This window comes from Sinohyriopsis cumingii, chromosome 6 (genome assembly GCF_028554795.1).
Source record: "Sinohyriopsis cumingii isolate HCF-2022 chromosome 6, ASM2855479v2, whole genome shotgun sequence".
In the NCBI taxonomy this organism is placed as follows: Eukaryota; Metazoa; Mollusca; class Bivalvia; order Unionida; family Unionidae; genus Sinohyriopsis; species Sinohyriopsis cumingii.
This window is the reverse complement of record NC_142966.1, coordinates 111,843,992-111,870,077: the sequence shown is the minus strand read 5'-3', so window position 1 is coordinate 111,870,077 and position 26,086 is coordinate 111,843,992. Positions and strand designations below refer to the sequence as shown.

The window sequence follows — 26,086 nt, the reverse complement described above, 5'->3', positions numbered from 1 at the left end:
TACTGGCAAGCTTTCTCACATACCCACATTGACCGAATCTGAGACTCGAACCCACGCAGACAGAGATGACATGGCAGTGATCCATAATGGAGAGAGATTTAGACCACTTGGCCACTCTGGGCCCCAGTATTAGGAGGTTAGTGTTAGGACTGGTTTGCCTGGTGTCAGGATAATGTGACTGGGTGGGACATGATACTACATGTTTGCATCATGATGCCCCAGTGCTAGACATCACTATAAACTGCCACATTACAGATATCATAGTGATATGACTGGAATTTTTTTTAAAACTGCGTTACAAATCCAAATCACACAATTCACATTATAAATATGTGTGTAGTGACAGGAGATTTCTAATTCATTATATTCTTGGAAATTAATGTTTTCTTTCGTGGAAATATGACAAGTGTTGCTGTTGCTAGTGCAATGATATGCTACATGGAAATCTTGTGGAACAGTGTGGACTGATGAATGAGCCACTCTGATTGATAAGTGCAGGAATTTTCATTTGTTTAGAATGTTTGATTCAACATTGATTCAATGTTTGACCAGTCCTAACACTAATCTCTTAATGTTGAGCCCCTAGTGAGGCATCTGTCAGTACCATTTTTATAAGTCTTTGTTATGACTTGGCTGAGACCCTCAACCTCCTGCATCTGAGGCGGATGCTCTAACCACTAGGCCACTGGAGCCATCCATTTGGTTGGAACTGTACTTTAGTCTGTACTCAGTGTTGTAATGTATTGTACCATTGCCTACCACAGAACTTTTACCCAATTAGAACTAATGAAAATTATCCTTATAAATGATATTAATTATTTATTGCTATTTTCATATGACACCCATCACTTAAATATGATAATAGAGTAATAATATCAAATGCTTTTATGTTCTTATTTTCTCATGTGCAGAACTCGTTTACTTAGAGGCACCATGTCACACCAATGCCCTCATTAACATATTCACATAAATGTGCAGTACTGTATTTTGAACAACAATAGTCCATGGCTCGAGATGCTTGTTGCACAATATATCCAACACCTAACAATTATAACTTTTTTCTTGATTTTTCCCCTTTTCTAAGACCAGCATTTACAGCTAGATTCTACTAAATTTTGGGGCAACGAGTGGCCAAGTTATCTAAAGCGCTATCCGTTACGGATCACTGCCATCTCACCTCTGTCTGCATGGGTTCGAGTCTCGGATTCGGCCAGTGTCTGTATGTGAGAAAGCTTGCCAGTAGCTTCTCGTGGGTCGATGGTTCTTTCCGGGGTTTTCCCGGGTTCTTTCTCCACCATTATTACTGGCCGCCATGTATATCGTGTGCTGAAAAATGGCGTTAAACCCTACAACAACAACAAAAAATAAAATTTCATAAAAGAGGACAAAACCTGATGACCTTTATATAGAGTGAGAGCAATAATAATATCTGAAGAATAATACTGTGTTTTTAATCTGTTATCTAAATTGAAAAAGTGTAGGGTTATTTTAACTTAATTGGAAAAAATCTGGGTGAAAAAAGAATCTATGTTGGAAGTTTTGTTCCAAGACAAAGAAATCCCAGTTGCGGGGTTACATTATTCGTCTCATCAGAAGGCTATGCGGTTGGGGGGGGGGGGAGAGGACAAATAATGGAACCCTGTTTTCTGGAATTTTGTTGTCTTGGTGCATACTCTGACATAGATTCTCTTAGTATGTACCCACTGTATCACAATATCTTATCATTATACATGTACATATGTACTGATCATATCACAATATCTCAGTCACAATCACAATATCTCAGCATTATCTCCCACTGTATCACAATATCTCAACATTATACATATATATATATGTACTGATCATATCACAATATCTCAGTCACAATCACGATATCTCAGCATTTCTTGAAAGTGTTACAATTTTCATAACAACAACGATCTCATGCATGAAATGAAACCTGAAGTCTGTGTTGGAGAATGCAGATTTACCTTTCTTCTCTTTGATCCTTGCCTTGTAATGTGCTGCTAGCTCAGGGTTTTGTTCCAGATCTTTCTTGAAGGCAGCAAGAGCAGCCTAGGAAGTTTTAAAAAAAAGTTTAAGATCAAGCTAAGCATATTGTAGTATGAATGTAGGACAGACACTCAGATTTCCATCTTGTTGATACAGCAAGAACAGAGTGTATTGGCCATCTTTCACTTGTGCTGGTGTAGTTGTCACCTAATTACACTTCACAGCACAGTGTAACATCCAGGTGTTAAAGATAAACTCAGGGCTGTGTTTCTTTGTGCCATGGGCAGGCCTTTCTGAAAACACTTACTGCCTCTTAATTCATAGGCCTACTGTTTCCATGTTGTTAGCATCTGTCATGGGTAATACTGAGTAAGAAAACAATCGCTTCCTTTCAGACCATGAGTTAAACATGCCTGGTTTAAAAGCTGCATCTTGATGAATTTTACAATAAACATTGGTGACAAACAAATTATTTCCATGTGACAAATACTGTCAGCAGAGAGAGTAGTATCATGTTAATGACCAATGCATGTATCATGTTAATGATCAATGTATGTATCATGTTAATGACCAATGTATGTATCATGTTAATGATCAATGTATGTATCATGTTAATGACCAATGTATGTATCATGTTAATGATCAATGTATGTGTCATGTTAATGACCAATGTATGTATCATGTTAATGACCAATGTATGTATCATGTTAATGACCAATGTATGTATCATGTTAATGATTGATGTATACTTTCAGGTTTTATTTATTCTGAATAAGAATTATGTGTTTTCATCAGGCAGATCAACAACGCAATTATATCAGCTTTATAAACTCTGAACAAAGCTAGCAAATCAATAATCTCTCTTACTCTGAAGACAATAAAACAAGCCTTAATTTCATTTAATATGGTAAAAAGCAGGTAATATAGTACGGACAGAACTTTACAAACCACAATGGGATGGTGGCAAGGCATTGCCTGCCTTCCAGTTCTCTTGGTACATATAGGCACCACACCAAGGTATTTGAGGGCAAATAATTCTCTTCTAGACTGAGCAGCCACATTAATGATGTGGCAAGCACAGCCTGCACCACCATTTTATGAATGGCATCACTGGTGCACGCCTGTTACCCATGTTACATCTCCATTTAGGGCCACCACAGTTGCTGGTAGTCAACGAAACCACTTAGTGCTATACATCTATGCCCTTGATGATGTGGAAAGCAGCTGCTTGTTCTAAGTATGGTTGAATTCCTCTAAAATGACCTGTGTGTGGTGGTTGCCTGCCTCACCCTGAATGCTGTGCTTAGTCAAAAAGTTGCAACATGGCACCCATAACCTCCTGGCAACAGTCAACCTGCAGCCCCCATGCTTACAGATATGCATCAAAACATCTGCGACTTTAGAAGCCTCCTTTGTGGGCTCAGCCTCTTTGTAATGTCTGCCAATATTAACCAGGGTCAGCGCATACTTGAACATATTATCCTAACCTTGTCATGTGGTAGAAACAATAGGTCAGGTGGTGTACCTTGTTAGGGGCTGGAACATCAATCTTTAGCTTGGGGATTTTGTGTGGTACCAGCAGGTAAATCTGTCATTTGGCTTTTTGAGCACTGTCCCTGCAACATCTTTTGAGATTCTGGCAGTTTTATTACTGCTGCCATGAACTTTCAGTACTCTGCAGACTGTAGTATCTCGCTGCAATCTTGGTATCTATTTTTTTTTGTGGTTTTGTTATGATATGACACAAGATGGTGAGGTACTCTAAGAAATCAAATAATTCGGAGCATTGTAAACTTTTGTTCTTGTGATAGGACAATTAGTGTTATTTGGGATTTAATTCACATTGTTATGTCTCTAAAATTTTCTCTTTGTAACTTAGAGAAATAAATTGTTTGTTGATTTTACTAAACTTGCTGGTTTCATTTCATTCTGCTATATATTTTATGACCTAGAGTGGTAACAATGGTCAACCCACTCTTGTGAACTACAAGTACATACCATACATATATTAATATCTGTGAATTTACTATTATTCATGGGCATAAATATTTGTGGATTTTCTTGCTGCTAAAAACATAAATTTCAAGATTCAATGATCTGCATGGGTTTGAGTCTTGGGCTTGATCACTGCGGCTGTGTGAGAAAGTTTGCCTGTAGCTTGCTGTGGGTCACTGGTTCTTACCAGGGCTTTTATGAGTTCTTCTACCACCAGTTATACTGACTGCAATGTATAGCCTATGGTATGCTGAAAAATGGTGCGAAACCCACAGCAACAAGAAGAAGATTCAATGATGAAAAAAAAGTTGAAGTACAACTTTAGACCTGATCAAGTGCTGCTATCATAAGCAATTTCGATGTAATAACTAAACTATACTTAAACAACTATAATGCAAATTTAAACTTAATAAGCACACAATGACAATGTTATGCCCTCAACACATGTACAAAAAAGTAAAAACTAACAGAGTTAGCCCCCTTTGTCTATGCTGGGTGGTCTTCATTTTGGAGGTGTATTTTACATCCCAGGATGTGCTCACCACATAATATATTATGTAAGACCCATTGGTAAGTTTTATTTAAGCCTCAATGTTATGTGGTAAGTTCCAAGCAAATCATGATGTTCTAAATAGATTTTTCATGCACTTCTCTTATCATGAGAGACCATTATTATTTGGCAAAAGGGTGGTCTTTCAAGACAGGTTATACTGTAAAGGATTTTTCAATGTGAGTTTTCACAAAACAGAGGCATTTGTGAGCAAGATGTTGAATTTGTGAGTACTTCTGTTTACTATAATAGTTCATTTCTTTCCTATCAGCCAATCACAGACTAAAACTTTAGAACTGACACGATGATAATGCTGCTTACATATCTGCTTATATCATGATTTTGTGTGAAGTGGAGGCAATTTGGAAGACGGTTTTAAGCCAAGCAGCCAGAAAAACATGCACAAAATTCAGTCTGAGAAAATTTTAAATCTGCATTAAGTTTAAATTCCTGATGCAAAAAAGGCAGTCATAATATTCCGGAACAGGGCTTGTATTTACTGCTGTGAAATCAATGGCCCCTTTAGATCATAAAATGACCCCTAACAGTAAAATTCTGGCCCGAACACTGATTTTCCTGCATAATGTAAAGGTTACAGTCCTCTTAAAAGTGCACACTTGCTTTTTACCTTTTCCATCTGTTTCATGTAATCATTTTCTTCTTCTTTCTTTTTTGCATCCTCAATGCTTTTCTTCCTCACCTACAATGGACAGTAAAATGATTCGTTATGAATGTCAACTTGCTAGTAAATTCAAAACATCAAATATCTTACATAAAAATGAAACAACAGTAATAACAATAATGTACAGAACTAGAAACCAAAAATGCAGTCTATTCTAAATTCTGCAATTATGGGATTCATGCTATCATTTAAACAAACTGTGCTGAAAAATGAATATAATGCATGAAAATCACTCATCATATTTTTAAACTCTATTGTTGTTTCTTCATTAAATCCTTCCTATGTCCAGAAAATTCCCACCTTTTTCAAATGGAGCAAGACCCCCTCCCTCACCCCAAATTTCTGTTCTATAACAGACCATGGAAAATGTGTTCCAAGGATCATGATGCCCTTGCTAAAATGGTATTATTAAAACATGGGCCATAACTAAGTCATAAAAAAAAAAACGGAACCTGACTTATCATACATATTATTATCAACAGAGATGCTTACTGCAAAAAAAAATTGTACTGCAATATTTCTAAATGTACCACAATATGTACCATTTTATTAGGGGCCAACAAATCAATGTTTTGGGATAAAGGCCTGACACTTTTTTGTTCAATTTCTATTTTTCAATAGCAGGATTAATATCTTGGTCTGATTTCTATCAAATTAACTTCATATTATATCCATATTATTTGGAGAAAAAAAGGTAATTATTTTGGGATAAAAGAAAAGAAAATACTTCAGCTAAAAAGAAAATCACAGCCCCTCCACCCACCCACTTCAAGCAAAACTTAAATGGCCAGGTTATTATAGTAGACGAATTTGCTATATATATCTTAATTGCTTTAAAAATTAATTTATGGTGTCCCAACAAATATGGTGTCCCAACATATATGGTAAATATGGTAATTGCATAAGGTGCAGTGTAAATGCTGTACCTAAAGTTGTATGATTGATCTTACACTATAGCTGAAGCTATGAGATACATCGTCCTGACATTAGAGAGCCAAGTGATAAAAATAGGAAGTCTACATTTTTCAAGCTACACTAATGATATAACACAGGCAGAGAAACTTTGAGTGGGATGTCAACATCAGGGCAAGGTATTTATCAAAGAGGGCCAGTAAACATAAAACCCACTAACTCAACAAATGAGAAAATATTTGCTGGACTTGAGAAAATAAGCAAAGTTAAGACAGAAAACAACTGCACTCCTGAAAATTGTAGGATGATTTACAAAGGAATTCATATACATAACACATTCACATACTCTAGTAAATAACAAATACATGATATATTTTCTTCTTTTTTTATACCCAAATTTTCCAGAAGGTTGGATAATGTTTCAAAACATTCCATTTGGCCACCATGTTGACATAAGTGACAACTGTCAAACATGTCACTAAATGACCAGAAATACAATTAATTTGTCACAGATAAAACCATTTTGTAAACAAAATGATGGAAAAAAATTGAACAGAACATGACAGGGGAACAATCTCATCTTTTACTGTCACACAAGATTTTCCCCCCAAAACTTCCCAAGTTTCGAATTACATAAAATCAAAGTAGTACATTACAACACAAAACTGCTCCAATTTAAAAACCTCATAATGAATTTTAAAAAGAAATTACTCAAGAGACTAAAAAATTCTTTGTTGGATCTTAATGTAAGATCAAGATATTATACCAAATGGAATAAAAACCACAGATACTCACGTCATCAATCTTCCTTTTCACATTTTCTTGATGTCTTTTACCCTTTTCATGGAACTCGACACTCTGAAGAAAAAAAGCATTTGAAATCATAATTCATTTCATCATCAAGAATATATGAATTTGGTATGAAACTGAATGATACTATATAAATAATTATGGCTTTCATATGAGTTAAAATATTCCTCTCAATATATACATGTTTTAGATGTGAATAAAAATATAAAAACTAGAACACAGCACATGTTTGTAAAACACATATATCGGATACATATATCCCACCATCCACATTTTGTTGATCACCACAATCAGTGTGCCCTGGGGGCAGACAAATATATATATATATATATATATATATATATATATATATATATATAACACAAATCATATGGCAATGCTGTGGTGGCCTATACGAAAGGTTAGAGTGTCCAACTTGGATGAGGGCTGAAACCCTGGCCAAGTCATACCAAAGACTTATTAAAATGGTCCCAGCAGCTGCCTTGCTAGCCCTTAGCATTAAGAGGTCAGTATTAGGACTGGTCAGCCTGGTGTAAGGATAATGTGACTGGGTGGGTCATGATGCTACAGGTCTATGGCATGATGTTCCAGTGCTTTAAACTGCCACACTGCAATATGACTGAAATTTTTTAAAGCTGCACTACAAATCCAAACCACAGGCAAATGCATGCAAGACATCTCTTTAAAATGCTACACTGCAGACATCAGAGCAATATGACTGGAAAATTATTAAAGCTTTTTTAAAAGTGGTCATAAAAAACAAAATTATTCTTTGACTGTCTAAATTACCATGAACAATGAAAATTGGAACATAAGATGGAAATGAATATATGAATCTTAGTAATGAACAATGAAGAAATAAAATTAAAAATACTGTAAATACCAATACTCATGTACAAGTCCAGTCAAACTGCAAACAACATTAAACCAAGTCTGAAATTGCATCTTTTGTCAGATCGAGGTCCAAGTTGTTTGTTCTACTAATTAGATCTGGGTCTATGCAGTCTGAAGCTATATCAGACTTGCACAAGTACAAAGACAGTTTGATGGATACAGTAAACAAAGGGGCATTCCTTAGTGCAATCTTTCTAAAAAATCTGTAACAATAAAATCTGAAACATTAAAATATATGGCATGTGACATCGGAAGGCCTCATTGATGCATGTATAAACCAATTATGTTCCAGACAGGAATTTCTTACAAAATATATGGGCTGAGGGGCATTTTGTTGAAGGGGCACGTTGGTAACAAAGGGCTTATTTTTCTAATAACAAAACTTGACTTCAACGATTAAATTTAGCATTTCATGTTTCTGGAAGCAAACACTAACAAAAGTACAGTCATAAAGTTATCTTACAATTAATGGACAGAAAACTAAGTGGAATAAATACAAAACAAAACAGATTTAAGATGGTGTTTCAGTGATCTGCATAGAGGAAAGGGGGAGGGGCAGGCGTATACTAGAATGGTACTAACACTGAAGCAGTACAGGCAAATGACCCTTTATTTCTATCTTGCTGGATCACCAATATACACCTCTCCCTTGATAACTCATGCACAGTAATAATTCTCGATAAAAAGCATATTCTAATTTTCAAGAAAGATCGTTAATTACCATTACTTCAGCTTTCAAGAACTTTTGCGTGTACACAAAAACATTGCATATTATATCACTGCTTCAATTCTGTCAATTTACAACAAAAAGATTCCTTTTTTTTAAAAAAATAGGGATATATTTTATTTTGTGAAACAACTGTTAATTTTGACACTTGAGATTTGAACCTGTTGCATCAGAAAAATAGTGATGCTGTGATTTCAGTGCAAATTCTTCTCATCCTTGAGGTGTCAAGTCATAAATTTTAAATTCACTACAAAAACTCTGGAACTCACTTCTCTATATGAACCAAACTATTCACCAAGTACTCATTTGCTATCTTTGATCACATTTATGAATGAGTGGACTAATTTAAGGTAGCTTCACTATAAGATTTATAACAGTGTTTGCCTGATCGATTGAAATGCGTTGACCCAACTAATGATCATTACCACCCACTCTTATACATGTAGGCCTTGCCTTTGACCTTTTTTAATTGACCACTTCACCCGCTTTATTTGCCTTGATACAAAAGATATAGTAAACATTTTAATACAAAACAGGCCTGCTCTTACTGGCATGTAACACTACAACAAATACTTCCGTAAGTTGGAGATAAAAACATGATCAACACATAATTAGGTTCTGACAGAAACACTCACAGTCACAGATGTGATAGTAGATTGACAATTTTCACCTTTCAGTACAAGAAGACATATTGCATGTATGATGATTACGCTGAAACTGAACTAAAAGATAGAACCAAAACACAAATTTCACTCGACAAAACTTATTTAATCTGTATTTATTTAATAAACTGTTGCCTTCAGTAGGCATTATTGATATTTTCATTGATTGAAATTGTGTCAAATGTTGTCTGGGAGGAAAATTTGATAAAATACATGACTTCTTATTAAAAGTTGGGAATTTCATGATTTCAATTTAAATTTCCCATTACTAACTGCTGTTTTCATTTGCTAATTTTGATCATGATTTTCTTCATGCTCACCAAGGCGCCAACATTCTGTAGTTTCATGTGACCACAAATATGGGATACATGCCTAACTCCATGTTTAAAGCAGGTTCGCAAATTATCTGGGGCATGAGTTATTGAGGGAGTGGCGTGTGTGCATGTGAGAGTGTGTGTGTGTATATATATATATATATATATATATATACATATATATATATATATATATACACACACGCCACAGTTGCTTCAGTGCGTCCCCCAGAAAGGCAATTAGCTCACATTTTCATGGCAGGATATAGTCAATCATCTGTTGTAACTGCTATTTTGTAAACAACCAAGCATTTTAGATCCATCTGAATATGATGGTACTGAATGATTCTATGCAAAATCTTACAGGTTTGTTGTCTGTAATCCAGCATTTACAAAAGTCGCAGAATTTTTTGGGTTGTGATTTCCAGTATGATGTCCTGAAAATAAAATACCTATAATCAACATAACAGTATAAAATATCTCAAGTTGGTACAAAATAAAATACCTAAAGTAAACATAGTAGCATAAAATATCTCAAGTTGGTACAAAAATAAAATACTAAGAAATGTAATGCAGGATCAAAATACCACAGTAAATCACAGAATCTGAATTGGCATAAAAGTTAAATTAATTCTCAAGACAACTAAATTCAAGAAAATTGCATTTGCCTTAAAAACATCAAAGTAATTAAATTTGTATTGTCCAAAGCTCTAGATAAGGATATTTATAAAAGCAAATTGACTAGAATAGCATAAAGACAAATTTTAATGTCTTCAAAATTACATAACACAATTTAAATTTAAGCACCCAGTTCAAAGCTGCCAGTGTATTATTACTATCATGAGCAAAGCCCATGTCTTACTATCACACAGTTAATCAACAGGGCTGGATCTGGCCAAGTGTTGGGAGTTTTTTCCTTCCAAAATTTTGAATTCCTCATAATGGTATCAAAGCAAAAGTCTATGTGTCTATTTATTCACAATACCCCAAAACAAAAAAAAGATGGTTAAATTTAAATTGATAACTGACTGTCTGGTTGTGCATGTGTATGTTTTTTATTTTTTAACCGGGGGGGGGGGGGGGGGCCAGGCATTCCTCCCCCCCAGTCCTGATCACAATAAACTATGCTACTGGACCAGTTCCCAGATGCTGTATTCACATTTGAAATGTAGTATTTGTTCACTGTGAGAAAACTCACTCAAAGCTATAATATAGGTCAGGTTATGAATAAAATGCATGTGATGCAATGCATAATGACCTCGTGCCTAAAAATAGCCCATATGAGTGGTGTCTGAAACTACATGTATATGAACAAATTTTGTAATATAAGCACCTACGCTGTAATATGTACAATTAACTGAATACATGTACAGGGTGAAATTGCCTTACATCATAAAAGAAGTCACTCTCAAAAGGTTGGTTACAGTATCAACTCCCTACCAGTGGAAATAAAAGTAAATTTATATTCTTTTTTTCAGTAATTTAGTCTACCACTTTAAAATACATACTAAAAAGTCAATGTGTTGAGTACAATGCACTTCTTATAGCAGAACTGTCAGACATTAAGGTTTTTGACAAGCTTATAATCATAGATAAAATGTGGATTTTGAGATGAAATATAGCTTTAAATTTTTATTCAGACTGATTTTTCCCTAATATTTCTAATATCTTGGTAAGTTCCTTTTTTTAAAATATGCTGTGTTTGTCATGAACTAATGGTAAATTATTTCTGGAACAAAAGTTATCAAAAACATTTGGAAGCAGTGTCACCGTTATATCTACCTTGCCGCAATATTAACTCATTCAGCCCCGACCCCACCTATACTTTTTATATGTTTTCAACATTTAATGTCCAATCCTGCCATTATTTGTGGATTGCTTACTGCATTCATGATCGATTCTGCCTATAGTCATGGTGAAAGGGTAAAAATATCACTGATTGGTTGCAGAATGGGTTTGTCCAAGAATCACATTACTTTTTTTTCCGTAAATATAAATAATTCAAGGTTACACTTTTGCTACATGTGATTCACTAATGAAAAATAAAACACAATGGCATAATTCATAGTGATACTTGATGATAGTGAGAGCGAAAACTAAGAGTTTCTCAGGTGTGACCTAAAAATTTAATTTTGATCCCTCCCTGAATAATTCCTGCAGAAGCCCATCCCTATATTCTTTAAAATAAACACATTTTATTGACTGATTTACCTTTTCATGCCCATCTCAACACATAAAGGTTAATGCATGAAACATTTTTAATGTTTAATGCACATACTTTTGCACAAGATAGAAATTCAAATCTAGGTAATCTTCAGGTATTCCACTGCTGTATCAATTTAAAATTACAACTATCTGTTTCTTCTTTGTATTGAGATTGCCATTTATAATCTAATTCATTTGGTTTTTTCATTTCACCAGTCAGACTTATAATTAAAAGGAATACACAATGAAATGGATGAGCAAACAGAGGAAGGTGCACATAAGCTGGTAAGTGTGTGTGTGTGATTTTGCTTTTTAACATAGCTTTAACATTTTATCAGTCATACTGCTATGACGTCTGCAGTGTGGCAGTTCATAGTGATGTCTAGCACTGGGGCATCATGCCACAGACATGTAGCATCATGTCCCACTCAGTCACATTATCCTGACACCAGGCTGATCAGTCCTAACACTAACCTCCTAATGCTGAGCGCCAAATGAGGCAGCTATTAGTACCATTTCTGTAAGTCTTTAGTATGACTCGGCCTGGGATCAAACCCACGACCTCCTGCATCTGAGGCAGACGCTCTAACCACTAGGCCACCTGAGTGGTTCAAGCTTCAAGCTGGTAAGCAAAAGTGTGGACAGAAGAATAAAATCATTGAAAGAATGAAAAATAAATGAATGTAATAAAAGATAGACAAATACGAGAATTGTCAAATACATAAATTTACACATGAACGAGAATTCACATGAAGATAACATAACATTTTGTATAAAAAATGGACACTATGATTTTACTGAAACCAGAAGATGCAAATTACTACATTGAGTGGAGATTACTAATTTATGTACTGTTTTTATTCCAATGAAAAATCACTAATGCCCCTGAATTAGAGTACTTAAAAACACTAATGGGCCTGAATTAGAGTACCTAAAATCACTAATGTACCTGAATTTGATTACCTAAAATCACTAATGTCCCTGAATTAGAGAACTTAAAATCACTAATGCCCCTGAATAAGAGTACTTAAAATCACTAATGCCCCTGAATTAAAGTACTTAAAATCACTAATGCACCTGTACTAGAGTACTTAAAATCACTAATGCGCCCGAATTAGAGTACTTAAGATCACTAATGCCCCTGAATAAGAGTACTTAAAAGTTAATATAACAAGTCTTTATTTGTTTTATCTACTAAATCTGCTTAACACTTTATCTTTGAGTATTATTTTGTACACAATGATATGAGAATGGGCAACACAAATCACAAAATATTAAACATAATTCAACATAAGCATCCCATTGTGTACAATTTTGTTCCATTTATTTGAAACAAACATAGCAGCACAAAGGTCTTGTAGTCAAATGTTTATAGAAACAAGGTGAATTTATAAACTTCTTGGTAATTTCTCTATACTGTTACCATGGCAACTAGAACATAATCATATAACTGATGTAAAACTGCATACTTAATTAGTCTTGGTCACTGAACTGCTCTATGCATTTTGAAATAATATTTTAACTGTAAATATTTGGTCTTGTGTCATAGGTTTGTGTTTTGTGGTGTTCACAAACCATTGTGTTAAATAAATAAAAGAAAATGCAATTAGTTCCAACACTGTGAGTAAAATAACCAGTCCATGGGTTATGCTATTCGTTAAGCAAAGCATTGCTGACTTCATTGGGATTAAGGGCTATTGGTAATGCACAATTCTGTACAGGAGGGTGGGAATGGTACAATGAGTGTGATGAAATTGCTAATAACTATGGTATCCTATATACTTGCTTATAAGTCAAGTTCAACTGCAAAATGTATAGACCCATATCCACCGATGCATTATGAGTCAGCAGATTTGGGTCTGTGCAGTTTGTTAGGTGTAATCAGTAGAACAAGCAATATATACCCTGATCTGCATGTGCATTATGCTATAGCAGATCAGGATCTTCGTTGTTTGCAGTCTGACCACACTTATAAGTGAGTACATACAGTAATTGTCATATGCCATTTTTTCAATTAAATATTCTGCAACATTTAGCTGTGAGTATTTGAAAGAATAAATAATAGTTATTTAATGTAATGTCCTTGTAAAGTATACAACTGCTATTTATATATATTAACTGATCAGTTTGTAATTTTGTTAAAATTTGTCTTTTTTTTAATTTAGACCACATTCTTATCTTGGAGGAAGTGCCTTCTCACACATTTGTGGTAACATATACTAGTTCTCGATAAAAAGTCTAATTTTCAAGAAAGATCGTTAATTACCATTACTTCAGCTTTCAAGAACTTTCGCGTGTACACAAAAACAAATTCAATTAATATTCCATTTATTTTAGACAATTTATTTTTAGGATAATAAACTAATGCTAGGTACTTTACATTTTCTTTACACAGTATTAAAAACAAAGGACTAATATATGACCCAACAATATAAATTTCATATTTACAGAACTACAAGTGGTGAAAGAAGAGCAAAAAGAATTAAATGAAAACAAGCAAACAAGTCATTTATTGTAGGACTATTTTGCTATTAACAGTACTGACCATAACAATATGAAAAGTCCGATAGCCATCGGTCTATGCATGTAATATGACTGACAGTAAAGGGACCGTGTTGACTGGAATTAGTTTATTATCAGCTCCAATTACATGGTATCATGCCGTCTGCTATATGCATTGCATATGAAAAATGTAATGTGCATCTTGCTTAGTTTACTTGCAACACAATAATTACAGTGCAACAGCACAATACTATCTCGATGTTGTGATCTGTTGCATGCAAAATGCAATATCAATTAACCTATTTTAGTTCACATTAATACTTTTCCTGCAAAACAGATTACACCTGCACATGTGAATGACCATTAAAAAAAAATTCATAACTTTTCACATACATGTATATGTTATATACTTTTTATTGATATTCCTCTCAATATATGCAAGTTTTAAGTATGAATAAAAAAAGAAAACTAGAATTTGTGTGCCCTGGGGGGTGGGCAAGTATATATATATATATATATATATATATATATATATATATATATATATATATATATATATATATATATATATATATATGTATGTATGTATATAATACAAATCAAATGGCACCACTCTGGTGGCTTAAATGATTAGATTTTCTGCCTTAGATGTGGAAGGTAGTGGGTTCAAACCCTGGCCAAGTCATACCAAAGATTTACATAAATGCCTCACTGGATAAGGTGACTAGGTGGGACATCATGCTACATGTCTGTGGCATGATGCCCCAGTGCTAGACATTACTTTAAACTGCCATACTGCAGACATCATAGTGATACGACTGGAAAATTGTTAAAGCTATGTTAAAAAACACACATGCACACACACACAGAACTGCCTCATTTTTCTTGATTAACAACAACAACAAAATTCCTGCCACATTATGAGGTTTTTAAATTGGAGTAGTTTTGGATTGTAATGTACTACTTTGATCTTATTTCATGAAACAACTGTCAATGTTGAAACTCAACATTTATCACTAAAATAGTGATGATGTGATTTCAGTGCAAATTCTTCTTATCTTATCTCTGAGTGTCAATATATAAATTTTAAGTTCACCACAAACTCTGGAATTCACTTTTCTATAGTGAACCATATCTGTGCAACAAAGCTTTGTATTCACCAAGTACTCATCATTTGCTATCTTTGATCACATTTATGAAAGGGTATGTACTGTCCACCCAGCCTATAATTAAGCCCACAGATGATCATATCATTGATTACAATTTAACTATCATAAATATTGTATTAAATAATAGTTTTATTTTATACAACATGTATAACTAACAGTTAAAATGAAAGCAATGATACGAGCCTGTGTTTTGGTCATCAACTCAAAAACAAAACTTGAAGCAAGAGACACCTATATAGCCTTGCAATAAATATTATACAAATGACAGTGTTTCCTTTTATCCTCATATGCGCTTCAGAGACCTCCATATTTTTAATCTGATCCCCAAGTTTTGATACTTAAATTTGTTTATTCATCAGTCAGACCCACCCCCCACCCCCTTCTGGCAAGGGGACTTTTGACTCTCAATATTGCACCCTTGAGGATACAGTGAATGAAGAAATATCAAAACACGCAGAACTGTACCGGATCAGATGTATGCCGATAATTTACTTTAACTGTATTAATTTAAATTAATTAGTGCTGTTAAGTTTGCACATTTTCCTCACCCCCACCCCTGAAATCTAAAAAGCCACTTAAATTTATTTTGTATCAATTTTCCTTTTAAAGCCTTTTTGCAAATTCTAAAAGACTGCCTTATGTGCTATTAATAATCATACATTTCTCCAACAATGTAATGAGATCTTGGAGCATAAAACTGCTATTGTCACAACATACACATCATGCTAACTTGCTTGGCAGGCATACATGATACAGGAAGTTTACAAATTTAAGCATGCGTATTGTCGAATGTCAATTTCCCGGGATTTCCATTCCTGGACTTCCTTACAAGAACAAATTTGATTGGTACATTTTTGCAGCAGTGCTGGTGACCTAAATTTGTAACCAATCGTATTGCAGAATAGACAGGAAAGCGCATGCGTGTTTCCCTAGCTTTGTTGCCTGAAGAAAATCCAGGGGCCGAAAAATGGAAGCAGGTCAAGCTATAATGTTTTGGTACAACTTAAAAGTGCAAAACGTGATTTTCTTTGTAAAGTTGTGTTGACGGCGTATAACTTGGGTTCGTGATGGTGAGTTTGTAAAGTACCAATAATGAACCATTGAAGATAAGTCACTAGTTTTCTTTAAGACTCCTTAAAAGTCGCAGTCAGTCCTCGCCAATATGTTTTTTGATGTATTTCATAACCGTTTTCAGTCTCAGGACATACTGTACGTGAAACTTGCTGTTACTTAGCAAACTCCAGTTTAAAAGATTACATTTTGAAAACTGATGGTGAGAAGAATGGAAAACTCTTGTTTATTAATGAGGGAATGAATCTGACAGCCTGATGTACTGGGCCTGCACCAGCTGAACCATTTCACAAATTGTTATTTATTATTGATTATTTGCAGGTTTTTATTGTTGTTAGTAGCAGAGACAACATGTACCTTAAACTGTGATTTTTCAGTCAGTCCGTTCAAGATCAGAGTTCCTAATGATTCCGTGATAAGTGGTTTCGTGTGTCAGTGGTGCAGACCTTTTAGGGTAGACATGAGTCCTACATGTAAGACCTTGACGCTGATATTTATGTTTTGGGCGTCAGGGGCTTACTGCCTAACTAACAGCGCTGTGTAGTGTGTTTTGATGTCGACTAACATTGTAACGAAAGTCAAATTTTCAGGAATATTCTCACACAACTGGCAACTAAAATCGGTGCTTTTCTATTCTACAAAGTAAAGTCATAATGTTATAGTCAGACTTAACTTACTCTGATGTCTTTTCTCTAATAAATTAAAATTCTCACAAAAGAAATGGACCTGTTTTCAAGTTTCGTTGGCCTACATTTCAGTTGACTGGAAAGCGTGAATGCCGAAATCGGGTTAAGTTGAAATATAATTCTTTAACAAAATGAATAAAAATATATTGTGCCAATTGGAACTGTAAAGCAACATTTTGTTTTGTTCAAGAAACATATTCGCCACATGAACCTACTTAAACATACTTTGGTATACCTCGACTACTGTCACATTGCAACAAATTCAAATGTTTGTCAACGGAACATGAAAATGTGTCCATTTGCTAGTGTCATATTTTCATTCCGCCAGGATAAAGACAGCACAGTAAGTATATTAATTACACATAAATTAGTGGAAGAGTGTCGTTATATGCTGCCAAATGTGAGATATTCCTGAAACTTTGACTGCTCATTCCGATGTCATTGACATCGGAATACTCTATACGATGCTTCTATTTTTGGATAGTAAGACATAGCACTAAAATAAAACCAACATGTTCTTACATTGTAGGACTAGGGTAGACGTATTTTGACCACATGAGAATGACAAACACGGTATCAAAGCAGAATAATTTATGGCTAATTAAGATAATGGCAACAATTGCATGGGCATATTGTTACAGGTTTCACTTTTAATTTCCATAAAATTAATTTCTTTTGACAAAAATCTGAATTAAGACTTAAAATGTAGGTTAGAGTTACTTGTTCTAGTGACTTTTTGATGTTTTTTAAAATTATGCCATGGCAAAGCAGACAAGACATAACATTAAGCAGAAATCATTGTTTTTGGAGATAATGTAGTTCTCTGTAGTTTTATAAATTCTTTTCTGATCGAGTATAACTTGATTATCTCTTTATCTAGCCATGTTAATGATTTTTTTTTATATTTCAGGACCCAGGCGATACAGGTAACTCTTGCATACTTATTTGATAAATAGAAGGTTGCGGCATGTATTTGATTGTCTAAAACACAGGACCAGTGGATAGAATGAATTCTGATTAAAAACAAAAACATGTTGCATTTTCATCAGCTTCTAAAATGCCTACTTTGAAAATATGATAGTATACATTTTTTTGCAAAGAACATTTTGATATGCACATTGAAGTATACCAGTTTAATGTTTATAAATAATGTTTTATGAATATAGATAATGTTTGAGCTGATTTTTAGCTGGTCTGATCATAGACCAGAAGAGTTTATGGGATACCTCGCTGTCCGATGTTCATCCATTCATTCAAGTTTGTAATTGCTCCTCCTCCTTGGAGGATTGCCATGAAGCTTTGCACACACATTCATTCCAAGGTCTAGTCAGGCCAAAATGAAAATGGTGCTGCTTTGATGTCCTGTATATAGCAGACAATTTTTCTTCTGACTCGAATCTGATTTTTCTTGATATAGTCCCTTTTTTTTATAAATCATCAAGGATCCGGTTTTTAACAATGGTCTGTTTGGTCCCATTCTGCAATGACCCTTGTAACATATTCGTTCTGTATATTAGCCCACGACTCTCGTAAAGAGTATTCCGATGGGTCAAAAATTTAAATTCGTCCAGTGAATCTTTGTGTAATGGAAACTGATGGCAGTGGAAAGAAGAAGCTTGTTTAGAAAAAAATGGCATCACGAGTTGTTGAGAGACCATGATAAAGGTTTAAAAAAATGTGACAACAATTCAGTGTCAAAAACTTTGTACTACTTTGACTACTTTCATTTTCAGATGCGAAAATATTAGGCCAATCTGCTCTTGAAAAGTCATGGAATTTCTTCTTTAAATATGCTACACAATTACAATGCCTTGTGAGAACTATTACTACCTTGCAGGCGGCCCCAAGTGGTCTAAAGCGCTCTTTTACGGATCACTGCCATCTCACCTCTGTCTGAGTGGGTTCGAGTCTTGGATTCGGCCGATATGTGGGTATGTGAGAAAGCTTGCCTGTAGCTTCTTGTGAGTCGGTGGTTCTTTCCCGGGTTCTTCCTCCACCATTAATACTGGCCGCCATGTATAACCTATCGTGTGCTGAAAAATAGCGTTAAACCCCCACAACAACATCAAATACCTTGCAAATCCACCCCTCACAGGTTAATAACTGTTAGCTGGAAAGCAAAAAGTTATCTGCCCATGCAGATGGCAGCTGGACAGAATGGTCTCCCTTTGGTATAGTGATTGGTGCCAAATCCCAAGAATATCAGTAAATAATAAAGCAACAGAAGCAGCCTATGATGAGCACTATTTAAAATTGTTGGTTTGTGTTTATGGTGGGTTCTCTCCACTGAAGAATAAATTTAAACAATTTATATGCTTTTCCGCATAATATCTCCAAATTCAAATTAATTTGATTATTCAGAATATAGGAGCTCAGCCAAGACAGTGTACTTTCATAAAAGAAAGAATTACCTCTGGGGTTGCCCGCTCCGGTGGCCTAGCGGTTAGAATATCTTCCTCGGATGCGGGAGGTCGTTATGTTTGATCCCCTGCTGAGTCGTACCAAAGACTTGAAAAAACATGGTACTAACAGCTACCTTGCTTGGCACTCAGCCTTAAAGGGTTAGTGTTAGGATAATATGACTGGGTGGGACATGTCTGCGACATGATGCCCCAGTGCTAGACATCGCTATAAGCAGCCACACTGCAAACATTGTAGTGATATGACTGAAAAATTGTTAAAGCTATGCTAAACTGAATTTTAGGGAGAAGTGACTTTTCCTTTTGGACAGAACAGGGAGAAGTGGGACCAAATCAAGAAATGCAATATATATATAGAGAGAGAGAGAGAGAGCTGCATTTTATTTTAATTATGTCCTCTATTTCTCAGTATGCATTTAACAGTTTTAAGCGATAACTTACTTTCAAGTTGAAAAATCTGTGTTTATAATCTACCCATTTATTTGTGTTTGGATTGAGGTAAATGGCAATGTATTTTGGCCGTATGACTTAAAAAAGCACAGCAGAAACTATACATTGTAATTCATTTTAACTGATAGCAGTAAAAAGATTAGTCTTGTAATTGCAAGTTGGTAAAAATGCTTAATAAACTATGTCATTTAATTATTTTATTTTCTAAAAGTTTTGTGTAACATTGCTGTCAAAAAGATTTCTAGCAACCCCTACATGTACATACAAGTAAATGTATATTAAGTGACTTCAAACCATACTCTTCATCCTGATTTTATTGTTCTCGATAAAACGTTACTGTAACTATTCATCGACAACACACTGAAGATTAACATCCATATATAACTAAACTGTACCCTTTTTTTCAACCGAACACGTATTGCGCTATGTGAGTGTATCTGTTTTTAGAAGGATTTTCTTAACATAGCTACTCACTTTCTAGCTCCTTACAAAAATCCATTAATATGACTGCATATTTTATTTTTTTTTATTTGTCTACCTACTGGTAGAAATGATATGCATTGGTTAAAAAGCATTTGCTTCACTACTATATATATTTTTGGTAATGTCACAAAAGTGATTTATGGTATGTCAGAAAACAACCTTGACCGTACAGCATTTTTTCAAATTCCACAACATAATATTGTCCCATGATTCTGACCTACATTATTCAGTATTTAGGCTAAATCTTCTATCACATAATATTTAAACTTTGTTTTTGTTAAATTATATATTTTCCCAAATCTGTTTGCCCAATTATTTACAAATACAGACAGTCTAATGAAGTGGTATATCACAGACGCAGCGATGTCCGCCATTACAGGTTTACATAGGTTTCAAACTGAGCTTTTAAAGAAAATACGCAAATATGGCCGTTAACATATCCATTTTTTTAAAAATGAAATAAATTAGAAAATGCTCTTCACTGAGTATATTTATATAAAAAAAACAAATTATATTATTTATATATTGATGTTTAAATTTTGAACCGAATTTGGTTTATTTTCTTCATAGTACAGTAAGCTCAACTTCATGAAATTGAGCAGTGATATCTTGCTGGGGAAAGGGTTAATGGTCATTTAGCTATTAAAACATGCTAGTGAATGTGCAAGAGTTTGTGTAGGCTATTTGGTATCAACACCGCACAAATACATTTTGCCTTGGGTTACAACATTGCCAGAACTTCTTGGCTACAGTTTTGCCAAGGTCACGTCGCCAGGTGTTTCTTGGTCGTCCCCTTCTCTGCTTGCCTTGAGGGTTCCATTTCAATGCCTGTCTGGTAATGTTGGTTTGTGGCTTACGTAGAATATGTCTTATCCAACCCCACCGTCTCTTCTTGATTTCGTCTTCTACCAGAAGCTGGGAGGTTCTCTGCCACAGGTTGGTGTTGCTGATGGTGTGTGGCCAGCGGATCTGGAAAATTCTTCTTAGGCAGCTGTTGATGAAGGTCTGAACTCTCTTTATGGTCAACTTGGTGGTTCTCCAGGTCTCTGCTCCATACAGTAGGACTGACTTCACAGTCTGATCTTGGTAGTTAAGGAAATTTCTTTGGAGCTCCAGATGTTCTTGAGCTGTACGAAAGTGCTCTTGCCTTTCCGATCCTTGCCTTGACATCTGCTTCTGTGCCACCCTGCTGGTTGATAATGCTGTCCAGGTATGTGAAGGACTCCACTCTTCCAGGGGACTTCCCTGCAGTGTGACTGGATTGTTACTGGCATAATTGATGTTGAAGATCTTGGTCTTGTCTTTGTGGATGTTGAGGCCAACCTGTGCTGATATGGCTGCAGCAAGGGGGCATCTGAAAAGTCATAAGCTACAGCCATTCATTTTACATGTGAAAAATCAGAAGGTGTAGTAATTTTCACTTTCCTAACAGAAGAAGGTGAAGTTTACATTTACATTTGACATAAGTCACCCACTTCGCCTGGTAGCGTGACCCCTATAACTGTCATTTAACATTGTATTGTTGAATACTAGTGATAGTCTTTTCTACCTTGGAGAAGGGCAGATGAATAGAAAATGTATCTTATTCCAACTGATCAAACCACAATTTATTTTCAACCAGAAATTTGTAATATTAATTTTTTTAGGCAAAATAGATATGTGGCATCTGAGTGCTCAAAACTTTCTTTCCACTCCATATTTTTATACATGTATGAAAATGCTATCAGAGGTATAGATGTGTCAGTTATGCAGGTCAATGATATTAGGCCCATTTGTGCCTCTTGTATTGATGTATATTGTGCCTCTTGTATTGATGTGTATTGTGCCTCTTGTATTGATGTATATTGTGCAAGTTGGGCAATGCATGTATTAGTTGGAATACAGATAAAATCAATATACATATGTGTATATTTTTAGTTAATTCCTTTTAAATAATGTGTGTGGACCTTCGGTTAGCAGCACATAAGTGCAGTCCTGGCTGAAAGTAAGATGAGTAAGTTTAAGTATCCCACAAACAAAGATTAAGGGTGGGGATAGTCAAAGCCATAAAATACAGTCGGATTTTTTGTATTAAGAAATGTCCAAGACTTTCAGAGCTGTAAAATTATCACTGGATACATTCCACTGACAAAAGTGTTGTCTGCATTGGCTGCTTCTTACAGTGTGTTAACACATTAACCCCAGGAACGTTTTGTCATTTTTGCCTAAAAATCGAGTAGGAAACACATTTTGAAAGCTATTTCTGAATAGACTGGAAAACACCAAATCCCCGGCCATCTTTTAATAACATACTGCCTAGTGGTCTTAGAAACGTTGATTTTCGTTGGCTATTTGACTCGCGCATGAGCAGAAGGGTAAAAGTTGGACTTCTGTTTTTTTTCTTGTTTTTTTTTTGCTAAAATCCGGACACAAAATCAGATTCTGACCATGGCCAAATTTTGGGTTAAAAAAAGTCGGCTCCAAAAAATGAGGTTTTTCTATCTGTATTTTGTAGTGCAACTAGATATTCCAGATTATTGGTGTCATTGTAGAGCTACATCTGTCTACCTTTCTATAATACCACTCACTTTAGTGTATCATGCATGACCATGATGCTACGGAGCTTGGCAGTAGGCTACTACCTCCTGCCCCGTAAAGTCGTCGCTAAGGGTTAATGTGTTAAGGCTCATTGGGCCTATTCTACAACCTTTAGCCAGCAGTGGAGGAGTTTTATAGTACCTAATCGGTGTATAACTTTTCAACATAGCTTATTACGTCCTACCTATTCACTCTGAGAAAAGTACAAGTTGGATTGGTGTATTTTGGGTTTATTTTTGACATGATGAAATTTACAAATGAAATTTCAGACTGGAGCAATTGGAGTATTGGTGACCAGTCCGAGGCAGAGTCAGGTCTGGATGGTTACAGCCAAAAGCCTGAAGGGGTGGTCAGCTTTACTCCTAGTGATATCAAGTCAGATACAGTCTGTGAGGGCAGCAACATTGGGGTAAGCATACATAAATCTCTGTTTTCCCCATCTTTTGAGGCTTGGTAGAAAGCCAGTGTGAAAAATGTTTGTTCAGGAAGTCGGGTTTTAAAAAATTATGTTTAATATCTTAATTTATATATTCATCATTATTTCATTTGTCAGACTAAAGAACTAGGAAATATTCCAGGTTGTGTAGAATTAAAGTCTTGTTCAGAAAAACAAACTTATTCTTGCTACACTGTTGATGAGCGACTTTCAAATTGGCTTGGCTTGACATGTTTCATTTTTTTTTTACCAGTGTAATGGGATGAGTTTGAATCAGAAAAGTTAAAGGATGTATCATGTTGTATATTGATCTTTCTTTTCTTGTCATTGTCAGCTATTTAAATTTATTTATTTACCATAACAGGTTTATTTAAATTTGTTGAGACAGCCTGTGAGGCTAATAGACTACCATATTTTCCAAATTTCCAGTGTTAGAATGGTCAAAATGCAAATGACTGATATACAGATCAAGGTCTACAACATTAAAGCAAATAAGTTTCGAATTAAAAAAAATAATTAGCCTTGATCTCGCAAGATATTAACAACAGAAGATGTATTGGCTATACACTGTTGCAGTTGAACTGGGCTTCTAAACAGAAAATGTGGTTGTAGCACAGTTATTTTCATCGTTAGCATTGCACTTTTTAAGAGTCGCCAAGTTCTCTTTAACACCAACTAAAATTGGCCTGTGGATATACACACAAAAAACCCCAGATAGTGTTTGTAGCATGCGAATAAATTATTAGCTAATGTAATTATCTGCTCAATAAAAATGGTCTTCAGACTAATTTCTGTCAGCAATTTATCCATGTTGTTAAGACAAAGCTGTGTTTGATGTTTTGTCAACAGTTGCTCATTTGTACCAAATATTATTTCGCTAGTATGCAGGAGTGGGTCAGCCTCTAAGAGTATAACACAGGTGTCAAGAAAAGTCATAATTACATGCCCATCTTTATTTCCAACTTTGCTAGCATATCCTGCTTTCATTTAATGTTAAACTTTCGCAAGCTGTCATCAAGAATGGATCAATGTTTAGAACATCTCAACATACCTTTTTTAATTCCTGACATTGCAGAAAACTCTATGGTAGGAGTAAGAAAGAAGTTAAGTGATGTTTGGATCAAAGGCAATGTAACTAGCTGAAAAAAAATTGAAGGGGTTTCTGTCAAAAGAAATTCAATTTTTGACCATATATCAGCACCAAAAATTTTTAATGGATTAAACTTGGGCTAAGAAAGAAGAAAAGAAAAAATTTCTTAACGTAATAACCTTATTTCTAGACCATATACTATGACAAAGTTTGTGGAGGGCTTGCACATGATGTATGGAGGAGCCTTTGATTTGGGATTAATTGTGGCACAGAAATGGGGTTTGCTCAGCAACTATTGATCTAGAGCAGGTTTCTTGATCAAACACTCATGGATGGTTTTCACTTAGGGGGCAGGGTCCAGTTTTTATGTACAAATTTAATGACGCAATCAGTGACCTAGTATAAAAAATCATAAAAAATCAAATACACAAGTGAGGTCAAAAAGGTCCGTATTTTTAGATACCTATATTAAAACAGAGCATAAGAATAGTATTCACTTGACCAGAGAAGTCAATGGCAGTTCATAGCAGAAGAGGTTTATGCACCCCAACCCCTATTTTATACCTGCATTTTTCACATCCAAATGCCATTTTTGACAGCATGTAGTACTCACAGTGCAAACGCAAGCCCTTTCCCTGGATGAAACTTTTGAAAAACATTGTCTACTAAATAGTTTGATGCAATTCAGAATAGTTGTCATCCAAGCCGTTTTTGAGATACTCGGCTTGCCTTGAACCCACGTGTCTACTGCTATGGGAGGCTAGCTCTTCTTCCTAGCCAACTATTGGTATTTCACTATCAACATACTGCAGAGCAACTATGGAAGGTGTACATGACTGACATCAATTTCAAGAACAACACAAGCCCAAAACACCTAGTTCACAAATATATCCATATCTATAAATAGTAAACAATAATAGCTGAAAAAGTCACACCATAGCCTTAAGTTAAGAAATTTGCCAGGGGCCAAATTACGAAACTGGACCCTGCCACCTTATGGTAAGAAAGAAAGTTGTAGTTTGGGGTCTAAAGATATGATGGTAAGTTTAGTTCCACATAGTGTATGTTCTTCGAATTTGCCAGAAGTGTCAGTTAAAGCCAGATGTTGATGAGGCTTGTGAAAACTTGGACAGTGTGATTGTGTAGCTTTTCTTTTTCAGGGTGAGGACTACAATGTAGCTTTCTATGATGAATATGACAGCTATGATATGAGTGATAGCGGTTCTGCGGAAGATGAGGAAGACTCGCAGCAGGAGAATTATCCAGTCCCCAATGTCCATAACCAGTCTACATTTAAGTTTATCAATGGAAAGGAGGGCATGGGTAGGTGTCTGGATCTTTTGTATTGCAGATTGGTTTTTGATTAAACTTTTTACAAAATGAAGATGAGTCATGGCAGTCAGTGATCCAGCTGGTAGAACTAGAGGGGTTTTTCTTCCATCTCCTTCCCTCTCAG

General features: G+C 35.2%; 2 protein-coding genes across 5 annotated transcripts in view; one reads left to right on the top strand and one right to left on the bottom strand.

Annotated features, from left to right (window-relative positions):
- Positions 1–16,205, bottom strand: part of LOC149797727 (uncharacterized) — a 32,048-nt gene extending 15,843 nt beyond the window's left edge. Inside the window, exons 1-5 of the mRNA XM_089962662.1 lie at positions 16,077–16,205; positions 9,906–9,978; positions 6,930–6,992; positions 5,169–5,240; positions 1,974–2,058 (exon numbers count right to left, since the gene is read on the bottom strand). Of these exons, the coding sequence (XP_089818788.1) occupies positions 1,974–2,058; positions 5,169–5,240; positions 6,930–6,992; positions 9,906–9,978; positions 16,077–16,078 (295 nt within the window). The 5' untranslated portion in view covers positions 16,079–16,205. The remainder of the gene's footprint in view (positions 1–1,973; positions 2,059–5,168; positions 5,241–6,929; positions 6,993–9,905; positions 9,979–16,076) is intronic.
- A 158-nt stretch (positions 16,206–16,363) lies between these two features.
- The window catches only part of LOC149797726 (MBT domain-containing protein 1-like), a 77,651-nt gene continuing 67,928 nt past the window's right edge, over positions 16,364–26,086 (top strand). For 3 of the 4 annotated variants that reach the window (XM_089962660.1, XM_089962661.1, XM_089962658.1), the window contains exons 1-2: positions 23,349–23,513; positions 25,791–25,953. In XM_089962660.1, the coding sequence (XP_089818786.1) occupies positions 23,349–23,513; positions 25,791–25,953 (328 nt within the window). Of the gene's footprint in view, positions 16,488–18,084; positions 18,101–23,348; positions 23,514–25,790; positions 25,954–26,086 lie in introns of those variants that run through there. The other variant, XM_089962659.1, reaches the window with a different exon arrangement.